The sequence below is a fragment of the Callithrix jacchus genome, chromosome 7, assembly GCF_049354715.1.
Source record: "Callithrix jacchus isolate 240 chromosome 7, calJac240_pri, whole genome shotgun sequence".
Taxonomy (NCBI): domain Eukaryota; kingdom Metazoa; phylum Chordata; class Mammalia; order Primates; family Cebidae; genus Callithrix; species Callithrix jacchus.
In genome coordinates this window covers 114,094,180-114,109,568 of record NC_133508.1, presented here as the reverse complement: position 1 = coordinate 114,109,568, position 15,389 = coordinate 114,094,180, and the positions used below count along the sequence as shown (strand labels likewise).

The 15,389-nt window shown below is 42.9% G+C and overlaps 1 protein-coding gene across 4 annotated transcripts in view; it reads right to left on the bottom strand.

Moving 5' to 3' along the window:
• Positions 1–15,056, bottom strand: part of ST6GALNAC5 (ST6 N-acetylgalactosaminide alpha-2,6-sialyltransferase 5) — a 197,933-nt gene extending 182,877 nt beyond the window's left edge. For all 4 annotated transcript variants that reach the window (XM_035251927.3, XM_002750989.6, XM_009001516.5 and 1 more), the window contains exons 1-2: positions 14,846–15,056; positions 13,806–14,033 (exon numbers count right to left, since the gene is read on the bottom strand). In XM_035251927.3, the coding sequence (XP_035107818.1) occupies positions 13,806–14,033; positions 14,846–14,860 (243 nt within the window). In that variant the 5' untranslated portion in view covers positions 14,861–15,056. The remainder of the gene's footprint in view (positions 1–13,805; positions 14,034–14,845) is intronic.
• Positions 15,057–15,389: the final 333 nt, after the last annotated feature.

Sequence of the window (15,389 nt, the reverse complement as noted above, 5' to 3'; positions counted from 1 at the left end):
AAAATGGTTTTGTATTTGCCTAAAATAATGCCATCCTAGAGTAAGTATGACATCTCAGAATTTAGGGGGAGTGAATGGTATTTGCAGAACGGTAGTTCTTCAAACACTTGGTTAACTGAGTCTGCTGATGATGTTTTCTTCTGCACCGTGGAGGAGGTAATTCGGCTAAATGAGTGGTCCGGTCAGGAAATTTTATGCAAATAACTAAACATAACACTTCTTTGGCTTGCTTTATGTTTTAAAGGCAAAAATCTACTCTGATTTGAAAGTTGTTTCAATTCATTAGTACCATGCATTATATGCAGTCTCTGGAACACCCATTACAAAGTTAGAAAACTTATTTTAACTATCCAGAGGCATATTCTCATATTCATTTCAGAATAATAGGTGTTTAAATATTTATTTCTTTTCAACAGCTGGGTCTAGGCTCTTCATTTTAATAAATTCTGTCCAAATAATGTTGAGTCACTGCTTAGAAGATGCTGGCACTAAATTTCCCTTACGGTAATGATATTCACTTCAGAGACCGACGTTTTACCCCAGCTCTGCCACCAACCTGCAACCCTGGGCAAATCACACAGCCACTCTGGAATTCCTTTTGATAATTCTTAAGTTTTCCTTCTAGCTCTAAAATTCTGAGTATGTTTTAAGAGATCTGATTAGTACAAGAAGGTAGAAATGAATTAGTTACAGACCTACAAATTGTGGCAGGAGAAATCGATATTCATGATGTGCAGCTATTCCTTTTCAGTAACTCCAAATGGTTAGAAACTCTTGAGGTAGGCTTATTTTACAAGAAATATAAAATCTTTATGAAGATATACTCATTCATTCAACAAGTATTTATTAAAGACTCAATATATGCCAGGTATTATGTTAAAGGCTGGGAATACAATGACAATAAAAGAGAAAAAAAAATGCGTGGTCTCCAAGAGCTGGTTGTCTAGTGAGGAAGGCAGACAGTTTTAGACAAGAAATAACAATAAAGTGGAATAAGCATTATCATGGGATCTCAGCTATGAAGGCAAAACATACAGCTCAGATCAAACCGGGGCTATAAGTCAGGGAAGGTTTCACTGCAGATGGGCTGTCTGAGCTGAGAATATGCATTTGTGTGATTTTTATTTGGAAAGAAATATTGAATAGAACATGCAATAAAAATATTTATTCTTCCCAGGCCCAGACTAAGTGTTTAAGACCCAGAGCTTATGGAGAAGAATCTGAACACATGTCATAAATGCACATACCCCCCCCCCCAAGTTTTACCTATCGTTTGATCATAAATTCATTGATTCCCAAGGGAATTCTTCGTTGGATCAAGTTCTGAGGTATGGATCACAATATTATTTAAGAGACAATTACTCCTTGTCATTCTATACTTAAGATCCTACACAGCTGTTCAAAGAGTATATAATAGGTGAATAAGAGGTTTTCAGGATGACTTGCTGATTAACAACATGTCTCAATTTTCCAAAATCCTTTCACATACTGCATCTTCTATTATCCTAGTATTTACAAAGCAGAAATTATACCGGATTGACACCTCACCCTAGAGGTTATGGAAATCCTATTCTATAACAGGTATTATGTTTCCAGGACAGACCTGATTGCAAATATTCTGTCTTGTGACCAACGTAATTATATCCACATTCACCATAGCATGAGTGTGATGGTTAATGCTGAGTGTCAACTTGATTGGATTGAGGGATACAAGTATTAATGCTGGATGTGTGTGTGCCAAAAGGGATTAACATTTGAATCAGTGGGCTGAGGAAGGCAGATCCACCCTTAATCTGATGGGCACAATCTAATAAGCCTCCAGTGAAGCTGGCGAGACAGGCCTATCCTCCCAGCCTACATCTTTCTCCCGTGCTGGATGCTTCTTACCCTCAAACACTGGACTCCAAGTTCTTCATTTTGAGACTCGGTCTGGATCTTTTTGCTCATCAAGCTTGCAGACAGCCTATTGTGGGACCCTGTGATTGTGTAAGTTAATACTTAATAAACTCCCATATATATATACGTAGTTATGGGGAAGAATCTGAACACATCTTGTAAATGCACATACCTCCCAAATTTTACCAAACAATATTTAAGAGATAATCACTCCTGTCATTCTTCTTTTTCTCCTTGTCATTCTATACATATATATGTCATATGTGTACATATGTGTGTGTGTATGTATGTGTATATATATATATATATTTATCCTATTAGTTCTGTCTCTCTAGAGAACCCTGACTAATACAGATTTTCACAGCAGGAGTGGTTCTAGAGGAAAAGAATATTAAGGATGGAGTTCTTTTGTTGGTTTTGGGGTTTCTGGAGTTGGCTGTTTAATATGATTAGACCCCCAAATGCTAAGGACTCTATTTCTAATACTATGGAGAACATTGATAGTCCTTGATGTAAACTGTTTAGAGAGTTATGCAAAATAAATGCATTTGATACTCTTGATTCACGATTCATGAGATGCAAGGAGTTTAGTGGCTCTATATGTAATACCTTTATATGTGGAGAACCAAGGAAAATATTGAAGCTGGTTGGTTGCTCCTAAGTTCAGTGGACAAACTGATGAAAGAAAATGATGAACTCAGGGATTCTGTCTCCCAGCTTCAGAAGCAGATACTGAGACTCAAATCTGGTAAGATTGTCCTGAGTGAGTCTTATCTTCCATAGAGAAAGAGCTGAAATTGTGGAAAAACAGACAGAAAGCTTTTATCATGAGAGTGGCTGACCTACAACAAAAGGTGCATGCATAGCTTTGTCACGTGTCTACTGTTAAAGGCATTGATTGGAAAAGAATAGGACCCTGCAACTTGGAATGGGGACATGTGGGAGGACCCCAATGAAGCTGGGGATACTGGTTTGTAAACTCTGATGAACCTTTTTTGCTAAAGGAAGAGCTTCCCCATCGCCAGTAGTGACAACATCCTCTCCCCCACCCATGCTACCATCAGCCTTTCCACCTTTGTCTGAGGAGATAAACCCTGTGCTGCTGAGGCTATAATGAGGGCCTCCTGTGAGGCAGTTGCCAGGCAAGATAACCTTGATTCTCCTCAGGAGCCACCCCCAACACCCCTGTCTGCCCCTAAACCTATAACTAGACTAAAGTCCCAGTGGGTCCCTAGAGGTGAGGTTGACAGTGTGACCATGAGGAGGTGTGCTACATTGGAAAAGAACTGTTTGAATTGTCTGCTTTATATAAACAGCAATCTGGAGAACAGGCAGGATAATGGTGGAAGGAAAATAGAGTTGGATCAGGCTGAATTTATTCACTGGGGCCCACTATGATTTTAATCTTGCAGCTCAGGGAGTTTAAAAACGTTCTAATAGTTTATTTGCTTGGTTATAGATTACTGAAATATGGATTAAAAGATTGTCCACTGTGAGTGAGCTGGAAATACCTGATCTCCCTTGATTTAATGGAGAGAAAGGGACCCGAAGTCTTAGAAAGATTGGGATGGTTGAATGGATTAGTCACTTTAGACCTACTCATCCTAGCTGGGAGGGTCCAGAAGATACACCCTTGATCAATGCCTTGCAAAATAGATTTGTGAGGGCAGCACCTGCATTTTTGAAGTGCTCTGTAATTTCTCTTCTCTGTGTATATGTCAGATCTAACAGTGGGAAACAAGTCACTCAAATACAAAATTTAAATACAATGAGAAATCTTGAGGTGGCAGGGGCCAAGTGGCAGCACTCAACCGTCAAAGGCAAGGTGGGCATAGCTACTGTAATGGACAGCAGAGGCAAAGTGGCAATGAGAATAGCCTGACTCATGTAGAGCTACTGGCACTGGTTAATTAATCATGGAGTTCCTAGAAGAGAAATTGATTAAGAAGTCTACTACATTTCTACTTCATTTATACAGAGAACTTCAAGGTCAAATGGGCAAAAGACTAATCTGAATTATGAAAACAGAGAATCATGGCCCCTCAATCAATTTTCAGACTTGAGCCAGTTTACAGATCCAGAACCCCTTGAATCAAGGGGAGGCTGGATCCCCTTGAGGAAGGGCCCCACTTTACTGACAATTTATGCGGCGAATCTTTTTCCCATCTTTCTCCCAGGACATCTCCAGGCTTTTACCAAGGTAACTGTGCACTGAGGAAAGGGAAATGATCAGACATTTTGGGGACTACTGGACACTGGCTCTGAGCTGATGTTGATTCCAGGGAACCCAAAATGTCATTGTGGTCCTCCTATTAGAGTAAGGGCTTATGGAGGTCAGGTAATGAAGGCAGTTTTAGCTCAAGTCTGACTTACAGTGGGTCCAGTGGGTCACCAGACTCATCCTATAGTCATTTCCCCAGTGCCAGAATGCATAATTGGCACAGATGTACTCAGCAGCTGGCAGAACCCATACATTGGCTCCCTGACTGGTAGGGTGAAGGCTATTGTGGTGGAAAAGGCCAAATGGAAGCCACTAGAGATGGTACTATCTGGAAATATAGTAAATCAAAAACAATACTGTATCCCTGGAGAGATTGTGGAGATTAGTGTCACCATCTAGGACCTGAAAGATGCAGGGGTGGTGATTTCCACAACATCCCCATTCAACTCTCCCATTTGGCCTGGGCAGAAGACAGGCAGATCGTGGAGAATGACAGTGGATTATTGTAAGCTTAACCAAGTGGTGACTCCAATTACCAGATGTGGTTTCATTGTTTCAGCAAATTAACACATCTCCTGGTACCTGATATGCAGCCACTGACTTAGGAAATGCTGTTGTCTCCATTCCTGTCCATAAGGCCCACCAGAAGCAATTTGCCTTCAGATGGCAAGACCAGCAATATACAGTTACTGTCCTACCTCAGTGGTGTATAAACTCTCCAGCTTTGTCATAATCTTATTCCGAGAGACCTTGACCACTTTTCGATTCTGTAAGATATCACACTGGTCCATTACAATGATGACATTATGCTCATTGGATCCAGTGAGCAAGAAGTAGAAAACACACTGGACTTATTGGTGAAATATTTGCATGCCAGAGGATTGGAAATAAAAATTTGACTAAAATTCAGGGAACTTCTACCTCAGTAAAATTTCTAGGGGTCCAGTGGTGTGGGGCCTGTCGAGATACTCCTTCTAAGGTGAAGGATAAGTTGATGCATTTGGCACCTCCTACAACAAGAAAGAGGCACAATGCCTAGTGGGCCTATTTGGATTTTGGAGGCAACACATTCTTCATTTGGGTGTATTACTCTGGGCCATTTATTGAGTGACCTGAAAGGCTGCCAGTTTTGAGTGGAGTCCAGAACAGGAGAAGGCTCTGAAACAGGTCCAGGCTGCTGTGCAAGCTGTTCTGCCACTTGGGCCATATGACCCAGCAGATCCAATGGTGCTTGAGGTGTCAGTGGCAGATAGGGATGCTGTGTGGAGCCTTTGGCAGGCCCCACAGATAAATCACAGCAGAAGCCTCTAGGATTTTGGAGCAAGGCCCTGTGATCTTCTTTAGATAACTACCTTCCTTTTGAGAGACAGCTCTTGGCTTATTACTGGGCTTTGATGGAAACTGAATGTTTGACTATGGGTCATCAGGTCACCATGTGAACTGCCTATCATGAACTGGGTGCTTTATGACCCATCTAGCCATAAAGTGGGTTGTGCACAGCAGCATTCCATCATCAAATGGAAGTGGTATATATGTGATCGGGCCTGAGCAGGTCCTGAAGGCACAAGTAAGTTAAATGAGGAAGTGGCTCAAATATCCATGGTCTCCATTCCTACCACCCTGCCTTCTCTCCCTCAGCCTGCACTAATGGCTTCATGGGGAGGTCCCTATGATTAGTTGACAGAGAAGACTAAGGGCTGGTTCACAGATGGTTCTGCACAATATGGAGGTACCACCTGAAAGTGGTCAGCTGCAGCACTACTGCCTCTTCCTAGAACATTCCTGAAAGACAGTGGTGAAGAGAAATCTTTCCAGTGGACAGAACTTTGACCATTGCACCTGGTTATTCACATTTCAGGGAAGGAGAAATGGCCAGATGTGTGATTATATACTGATCCATGTGCTGTAGCCAATGGCTGGATGCTCAGGCACTTGGAAGAAGCATAATTGGAAAATTGGTGACAAGGAAATTTGGGGATGAGGTATGCAGATGGATCTCTCTGAGGGGCCAAAAAATGTGAAGATATTTGTATCCCATGTGAGTGCTTACCAATGGGAGACTTCAGCAGGGGAGGATTTTAATAATGACTCATTATGTGGAAGCCAATCAGCCTCTTTCCCCAGCCACCCCTGTCCTTGCCCAATGGGCCCACAAATAAAGTGGCCATGGTGGCAGGGATGGAGGTTACGCATGATCTCAGCAACATGGACTTCCACTCACCAAGGCTGACCTGGCTATGGCCACTACTGAGTGTCCAACTTGCCAGCAGAAGAGACCAACACTGAGCCCTCAATATGGCATTATTCCTTGGGGTGATCAGCCAGCCACCTGGTGGGAGGTTGATTATATTGGACCTCTTCCACCATGAAAAAGGCAGAGGTTTGTCCTAGGTGGAACAGACACTTACTCTGAATATGGGTTTGCCTATCTTGCACACAATGCTTCTGCCAAGACTACCATCTGTGGACTCACAGAATGCCTTATCTGTCATCACGGTATTCCACACAGCATTGCCTTTGACCAACACACTCACTTTATGTTAAAGAAGTGTGGCAGTGGGCTCATGCTTATGGAATTCACTGGTTTTACCATGTTCTTCATCATCCTGAAGCAGCTGGATTGATAGAACAGTGGCATGGCCTTTTGAAGTCACAGTTGCAATACCAACTAGGTGACAATACTTTGCAGGGCTGGGGAAAAGATCTTCAGAAGGTCATGGTGGCAGGGATGTATGCTCTGCATCAGTGTCCAATATATGGTACTGTTTATCTCATAGCCGGGATTCCCAGGTCAAGGAATCAAGGGGTGGAAGTGGAAACAGAACCACTTGCTGTCACTCCTAGTGATCGACGAACAAAATTTTTGCTTCCCGTTCCTGTGACATTATGTTCTGCTAGCCTAGAGGTCTTAGCTTCAGAGAGGAATGCTGCCGCCAGGAGACACAATGATTCCATTAAACTAGTAGTTATGATTGCCACCTGGACACCTTGGGCTACTCCTACCTTTAAGTCAACAGGCTAAGAAGGGAGTTACAGTGTTGCCTGGGGTGACTGACCCAGACTATCCAGATGAAATCAGTCTACTACTTCGTAACGGAGGTAAGGAAGAGTATGCACAGAATACAGGAGATCCATTAGAGCGTCTCTTACTATTACCATGCCCTGTGATTAAAGTCAATGGGAAACTACAACAGCCCAATCCAGGTAGGACCCTTCAGGAAAGAAGATCTGGGTCACTCCACCAGGACAAAAACCCATGACCTGCTGAGGTGCTTGTTGAAGGCAAAGGGAATGCAGAATGGACAGTAGAAGAAGGTAATTATCAATACCAGCTACTATCACTTGAGCAGCTATAGAAACGAGGGCAGTAATTGTCATGAGTATTTCCTCCTTCTTTTGTTAATAACATGTTTGTGCATGTATACACTTGCACTAAGAAAGCATCTTCATTTTATTTCCTTTTCCTTTATCATTTGACATAGGATTTATTGACTTCATATCAGCATTTAAGTATTGTTAGCTTTATGTTATAGTATTTGGGCTGGGGATTGGTGCATTTCCAGTTGTATGAAGGAGAGTTGTGCTATTTTAGGCATTATTATGATCTCATTATTGTCTTTATTTGAAGATTATGTATGATCTCAGGAGATGTGTATGGGTTCAAGTTAACAAGGCGTAGACGTGATGGTTAACACTGGGTGTCAACTTGGATTGAAGGATACAAAGTATTGATCCTGAGTGTGTCTGTGGGGGTGTTGTCAAAAGGGATTAACATTTGAGTCAGTGGGCTGGGGCAGGCAGACCCACCCTTCATCTGGATGGGCACCATCTAATCAGCTTCTAGCAAATATAAAGCAGACAGAAAACCGTGAAAAGGCAAGATGGGGCTGGCCTCCCAGCCTACATCTTTCTCCCATGCTGAATGCTTCCTGCCCTCAAACACTGAATTCCAGGTTCTTCAGTTTTGGGACTCAGACTGGCTCTCCTTGCTCCTCAGGCTGGCAGACAGCCTATTGTAGGACCCTGTGATCCTGTAAGTTAATACCTAATAAACTCCCCTTTATATATCTATCTCTATCCTATTAGTTCTGTCTTTCTAGAGAACGCTGACTAATACAATGAGTTAAGAGACTTAGCTTGGTTAAGGTGATCACCATATATTACGGTGATATTTAAGAAGGTTTAACTTCCTGAGTGCAGAAGACCCTATGTCATGCCAAAGGAAAATCATAAAGAGACAATATTTTGATTTTAAAATCAATCCACTTTGAAGTTGCTTTGATATACAATTTGTTCACTAATTATTCATTGGATATCCCTCAAACACACACGAACAGATATGAGGCTAACAGAGTGGAATATTAGTTTGAAATCTTTACAAACTTCTAAGGTAATAATGGGATTTAACTTGTTTTATAGATGGAGAAAGATCACAGAAATTATCTCCTTTTTAGAGTCAGTGCCTGTATTTATTGCTTCCTCATTTAAAATTATTATTCAGTTCTTGCCTTATTATTTAACTTGTCTTGCTTCTTTGTCTTTTCTCGGCAACTATTAGATCAAGGGTTCTTTGAGGGTAGGTAGTGTGTTCTGCCTCCAGAATGCCCAATTTTGAAACTATTAGGCCTTCAACGAGTATTTATCAAAGGCTATGATTAGTTCAAAAACCTAGAAATGAATTAGCTACAGAAGTACACATTGTGATGATTAAAAACATTTCAAACAGTGTTTTCTCCAAGTTTAATGTGTGCAATATTTAAAAAGGAAGCTTGTTAAACATGGATCACTAAATCTCATTCCCAAAGATTCTTCTGTCTTTCCTCTTAAATCATTTCCTCCTCTTCCTTCCTTCCACCATTACTTTTGTGGGAATAACAAATTTAGAAAAAAAATGAGACATACTAGAGTCTTGGGACTGCATTGGTGATTATTATAGAGAAAAAACTTGACAGAGGTGAAGTAGGTCTGTCCTTCTCTCCTCCACCTTCACTTCCTTCTTTCTTTCAATACATACTTAAGGTGTGCCCATTAAATTTTAGATATTGTCCTAGGTCCTGGGATTAAACTGGTCAACAAGATGTACAAAGACATTGCTGTCACAGCAGTTAGACCCCTGTTGGGGGAAGGACAGAAAATAGACAAACTTTAAGATTACTTCAGTTATTGTTAAGCGTTTTAAGATTACTTCAGATATTGTTAAGTGTTATAAGGAAAATAAAACAGGCTTATCCGATAGAGAATGACTATTGAGGTGGGGGCTAGTTAAAGAATGTGGTCCACAAGAAGATGATATGTGACCTGATGAATGAATGACCAGAAGGAACCAACCAAGCAAAAGACCTTGGGGAAGAGCTTTCCAGGAAGAGAGAAGAGCATGTGCAAAGGTCCTGAGGTAGATTGAGTGTTCACAGATCAGCAGGAGAGCCAGCATACCTGGAACTTGAAAGCAACCAGGTCAAACTCATCTGCCATGGACAAAAGGATAGTGATATCTTGAAATTACCCTTGTGGGAAGGTGGAAAAATTCTCTTTGCTATCGCAGAATTAAGGAAGATGAAGTCTTTTAATAAACCTTATAAAAAGAAAAACTTACCCTGTTAAAAGTGACCACATTATTGCAACTCCTCACACATGAAATATGTTTTTCTGATTTTGGGGGTTTGATGCTTTGTGGTAACAGGGTTTAATCATCACTGGCAGATCATGTTTTATAATACCTGAGCATTGAAAATGAGCTCACTTTGAATTTCCTTGAGATTCAAATGATTGAGCATTCATTTGAGTCATTCATTCACAACTCATATGTCATAAAATAAGGTCAAACCTGCATTGGATAATTTATATACTTTTCTAAAGGAGGAATAGCTATCCCATAATTACAAAATAAGTTAGATGGCATGCATCCAAATTCTGGTTTTGGATTATTATTTTTCAATGCTTGCACTGACTTGTCTTATCACTCCAACTGGATAGTTACCAATTGATAATAACAGTCCTATTACCACTAAGCAATTTTGATTTGTCTGAATAACTGAGTGCCTAGGAAAGAAAAGAAGCAAGAACAAGTATGCTATTGGTTTATGTAAAATCCATCCCTGGGGGCTACTTCTGAAGCCAGGAGATAGCTGCTGAGCTGTAGACCCTATTGATCCCTGCCCTTTCATAAGCCATTTCAGTAAAGGGCAGCCTGGGTGATAGTGGGCCTTCTGTGATAAGAGCCTGTCCTCTGGAAATGGGAATTAGCTCACAGTTCCATTTCACTGGGTCTACCAGATGGCAAATGACCTCATCTACTCAGACCGGACTGCATTCCATGTTCCCTTCTACTCTGCTGTAAGACTTGGAGCTTTCCTTTGAGGATTGCTTGATTTAATGTGTGTGTGTTAGCTTGGTTATACATTATGTTGCAGTTCGAAATGCAGAAGGTTCCCAAAGCCATGAAAATTGGCTTCTTCACTTGTACCTAAGCAATCTTATCACTGGCTTCCAAAAATTGGGACCAAGAGAGTAACGTTAGAATACAGATATGGTACCTGAAGAGACAGACCAGTAACACCATGGAAATGAGTTGGTGGAACATTTGTGGGAAGAGGTCTGGGGAAAGGGACTGGGAAAGAAGAGAAAGACTCTAACAGAAAATGCCTTCATTATGACAAGAAACTCCATGTAGCCTTCATTTAGTGATACTGAAATTACAATTGCAGCTCACATAGTTTGTAAAAGAGGAAGTAGAGAATATGACCATGAAAAGTGATATTTTAAGCTTCAACACATGCTGCTCATCACTGACTTGACTTGCAGCATATCTTTCAACAAAAGCACATAGTGATTTAATCTCAACAGTAATTCAGTCTACAGCCTTATGAGACAAAACTAGCATTGCAGACGGGCTGTAATTTGTGAAATTCAGGTGCTGGGGATTAGGACCACCTGTTGAATTTAATCTTGGAGCTGGTAATGTTAATAACATCATGTAACTGAACATAAACACTACATATTTATCAGTCTTTGGGGCCTCCAGCTAAGGAGATGTGAACATTTTCCTAAATAGTATCTGTAACTCTCTCCAGACTCTGTAAATCAATGGCAAATAAAAAAGGCTGTTGGAATTTTGATTCAATATGCAGCAGCACATGGCTTGGTGGTCATCACATCCCGCATACCCCATCATTTTTCTGAGGCCTGATGTGAGAGTAAAAAAAAAAAAAAACGCAATCTGAATATCATCTAGCAATATAATAAGAATAGAAAAGCTTTCCTTTCTTACCCTCCTCTGTGTTAATTGGAAACAAATTCCTAGCAATATTCTCACAAATGACTTCCACATCTGCCTATGCAAGACTATAGGAATATCTCAAATAAAACTAATTAAACAGCAACTTTTGGAGAGAACACAAGCAACATTTTACACATGCACCTTCATACAGCCATCCATAAGGGAACTCTGCCCAATTTCCAGCTACCTAAATAGTACCAGTAAAAAGAATCTGTTAACGCATTTCGAGGAGTTTACATTTAGTTCAGTGGACAATTGGGATAATTCCCAAGCAGAAGACATAGATTTTTAAGATACGCTTTTTGTTCCTTTGCTTGTGGTGCTGTGAACTCCCTCAGAACCTTTGGGTATAGAATTTTGTGAGATGTTGGTGTTCCATGAAATAATTTCATTGATATTCATAATTATCTCCAAAGACCTTCTTCTACTAGGAATGCCAATGACTTTCACACAATATCATTCATATAGCTCTTCACAAATTGTAACACCCTTTTACTAGATATCATTTAATTTCCCATGTAGAGTATCAACATTTTCCCCCCAAATTGAAAAGGACTGTTCTTTGTTTCAATAAAATAAGGTTCTGATAAATGAAAATTGAAATCAAATACATTTGTGTCAATAAACATTGTTTTGAACATAAGCATTAGGGTATTATACCCTGCATTAAGCTATCAACATTCTTAGCTGGTGTCTGTTCAGTAGAAGAACACAGGAAGAAAAGTATTGGAACTATCTTCCCAAAAGCTGATCAAAACTTTCAGCAAATTTACCTTCTGATGCTGCCATTAATCAAAGCTTCACAAGTGTTAGTCATTTCCACCAAACAATAGCCATGGAAATCCATGAGCTCAATATATCCATCATACACCAGTTGTTACACATAAACACCACAGCCATCCACAGTGAAAAGCTCAGGTCTAAACTTTCTTAGAACTCCAGCCCTTATTGGTTGCTTGCGCATGCAGATACAAAGCATGTAATCAATCAACAACTAAGAAAGGAAATGAAAGCTGTAATCGTAAAACTGATAGCCTTCTGCTTTTGGATTTTAAGTCTACTAACACCCCCACCCCTCAACCCCTGCTCCTGACAGAAATAAATAAATAATCACTTCCTGATGAGACTGATTCCTTTTTGATTCCCTGAATTCTTCCCATTGCCAATTCCACTTTTTCAAATAACCTTTCCTTGATCCTTCCAGGGAAGTCATCTTTCTCATTTCTGCACCCTGACAGTACTGCTTATATCTAGCATTTATTATACATTTATATCTATCAGTTTATCTATCTACACACATTTCATGGTATATTGTTTTGTCCTCAGGTATTTAAAGATTCGTAAGCTGGGTCCTGCCTTAAATTCTTTTATACCTTTCAAATCCTTAGCCTTATGCATCAAACAGATGTGTGGCAATATTCTGTATGCCATTTTTAAAAAGTTTGATTTTTTCATGTATGGTTAGAGCGAGCTTTTCACACAAAAGGAGCATCTACTAAATACCACTTCAGTTCACAACCATAAAATTTAGTAAAATAAAAAGAATAATTGTGAGACTTCAAGAAATCCTCTAGCTTTATAAAGCAGATACAGAGTGGAATTGTGTTTTAAGAAAAACATATGAGCTTCAAATAATGAGGGATACATTTAAACTGTATTAAAGTATCTTCAGAATCAGCAAACTTGATTAGGATTCTCCCAGAGGCTTCACACACTGAAACCAGATATTTATTATTCCAGGGAAAGGAGGCTCAATTTTAAAAAATTCATCTTATTAATTATTAGCCAAGCCATGCAGTAGCTTCCCGGAAGGCACAGGAAGACAGGATCACAACGACGAGTTTCAAACCAATAGAAGCTGAGTTTGTGCCTCAAGTCTTCCATGCCTGCCTGGGCACCTCTCCCCAGGGCCGAGGGAATTCAGCCCAAAGCAATGCGCTGGAGAGATAAGGGGGCCACCTCGGAGGATCCGAGCAGTGGCCGCAGGCTGGCTGTGCTCACCCTCTGGTTCCGGGTCAGAGAAACGCTCAGGCTGGTACCCGCGTCATCCCCAGTTTCCTCCCACCCTGGAGCGACTCGGCTTTGAAACCCGAGGGTTCGGGAACCGGACCTCCATCGGCAGCTGTAATTCTGGGGAACAGGGAGTTCTAGTTCCAAGGTCGATTTCTGCTGGGAAATCAGCTTTGGGGTCCACTCAGCTGACCTCTATTTTCTACAAAACTTTATGTCTTTCTCCAAATAAGAATTCATACCAAGTTGGGACTAGCCCACCCTACCCCAGTGGGTCCACTCCCCCTCCAGCCTCCGAACGGCACCTACTCACGGCGCCTCCCAGCCCCGGGAAAGGGAGAAGGCTCAGGTGTGCGGGATCCCCAGGCAGAGCAGCGAGCGGGCTGGTGGGCATGCTGTCACCTTGTGGTCCGCCACGCCGAGGTATCCGTCCAGTGTCCGAGGTCCCGCTGGGACCCCGGGGCGCGGCTGGGGGCTGCTCTCCGCCGCCGGCTGCGAGCTGCCGGTGGCCGACGTCTGCTGCTGCTGCTGCTGCGGGGGCCGTTCCTTCTGGCCGCCGAGGCTGCTGTACACGAGCAACAAGCTGGTGCACATGGTGGTGAGCGCTAAACACACTGCCAGACCATGGCGCTGCGGGCGGGCGGGAGAGAGAAGAGGAGAGCGGCTGAGCGCAGACACCGGAGGAGCGCGCCCAGCGGGGACACCTGCGAGGTGGTCACACTAGCCGGGGAGATCTGGGGGCGGGGGGCGGCCTGGGCCCCAGTCCAGCCGCACGCAGCTGGGGACGGTAAGGCACCGTCCCCTCGCAAGCCCAAAGGGATGCTCGGGGCGCGTCGCAGCTCTCGGCCGCCGCCGCCCAGATCTCTCGGTAGAGGGCAGGTGGTGCACTGTCCCCCGCTGCGGGAGGGAGCGCTCCGGGGCGGAGGGCAGGGGTGGGTTTGCACTTTGGGGAAGGGTCGGTCTGCCCCAGCCAAGCTGCTGGAATCTTGAGTCCTTACACCCCTCCTTTCCTGGGGACCTGGGGCTCTACCTCGCTAATCCTCGCAAGTTTGAAAATCCAAGAAAATGAAGAAAGTCTGCAAAGGTCCCCCCTCTCCGTCCCTCTTAGTTTTTAGCAGGCTGTTGCTTTTGGGGACCCCCCCCATCCCTGGAGCAATCTGCCCACTCCTCCACCGCTCCTTCAGCTCTCCGCCACCCCATCAGACCTCTCGCCGGAGATCTAGGAGCCGAGGCAACCCGAGTTCCATCCTGGCTCTGGGATTCCGAGATAGGCAGAGCTGGAGAATCGGGAGGGAACGCCAAGCGGGTAGAAAGTTGTCCCTTTGTAACAGGCGACATCACGGCCCAGGATTAGGCGTCCTGGAGTTTCCTCGGTGCGTCCCGCGGACCCTGAGCCCGGGGATCCCCCTCTTTGCCCAGTGGAGTTGCCACAACTGACTCACCATCAGGGTCTTCATTTTGGGCACCTCTTTTGTGCAGAATCCTCAGGCTCGCGCGTCCGGGGCCACTTTTTCCTGGAGGGTTTCCATGATGGGTGATGGGGCGGAGGCGGCTCTGATTTTCGCCCGGCAGCCTGCCGCGGCAAATCGCTCGCGGGAGCCACGGGACCCGGGAAGCGCTGCTGTTGCAGAGATTAGAGACAGAATTAAAACTGAACCGGACCCTCGTAGTCTCTCAGTGATCTACACAACTGCCGCCTGCCGCCGCCTGCTGGGTCCTAAAGACCTCTCTCTGCATCCCCCTCCCCGCCCCCAAATAATAATCTTTTCAGTAGTGAAATTTCTGGGGAGAGAGAGTTAACAGAGCCAGTATATCCACTTCTTGGTCCGTGGGCTTATATATCTTTAAAGAAGTCATCAAGTGATAAAGAACCTGATTGGATTCTGAACGCGATAGCCATTTCAAAATTTGCAAACTAAATGTTCTGTTTTGTGATGTTGATGAAAACAAGTCAACCTTCCAAATGTCAATAACTCTATTACAGAG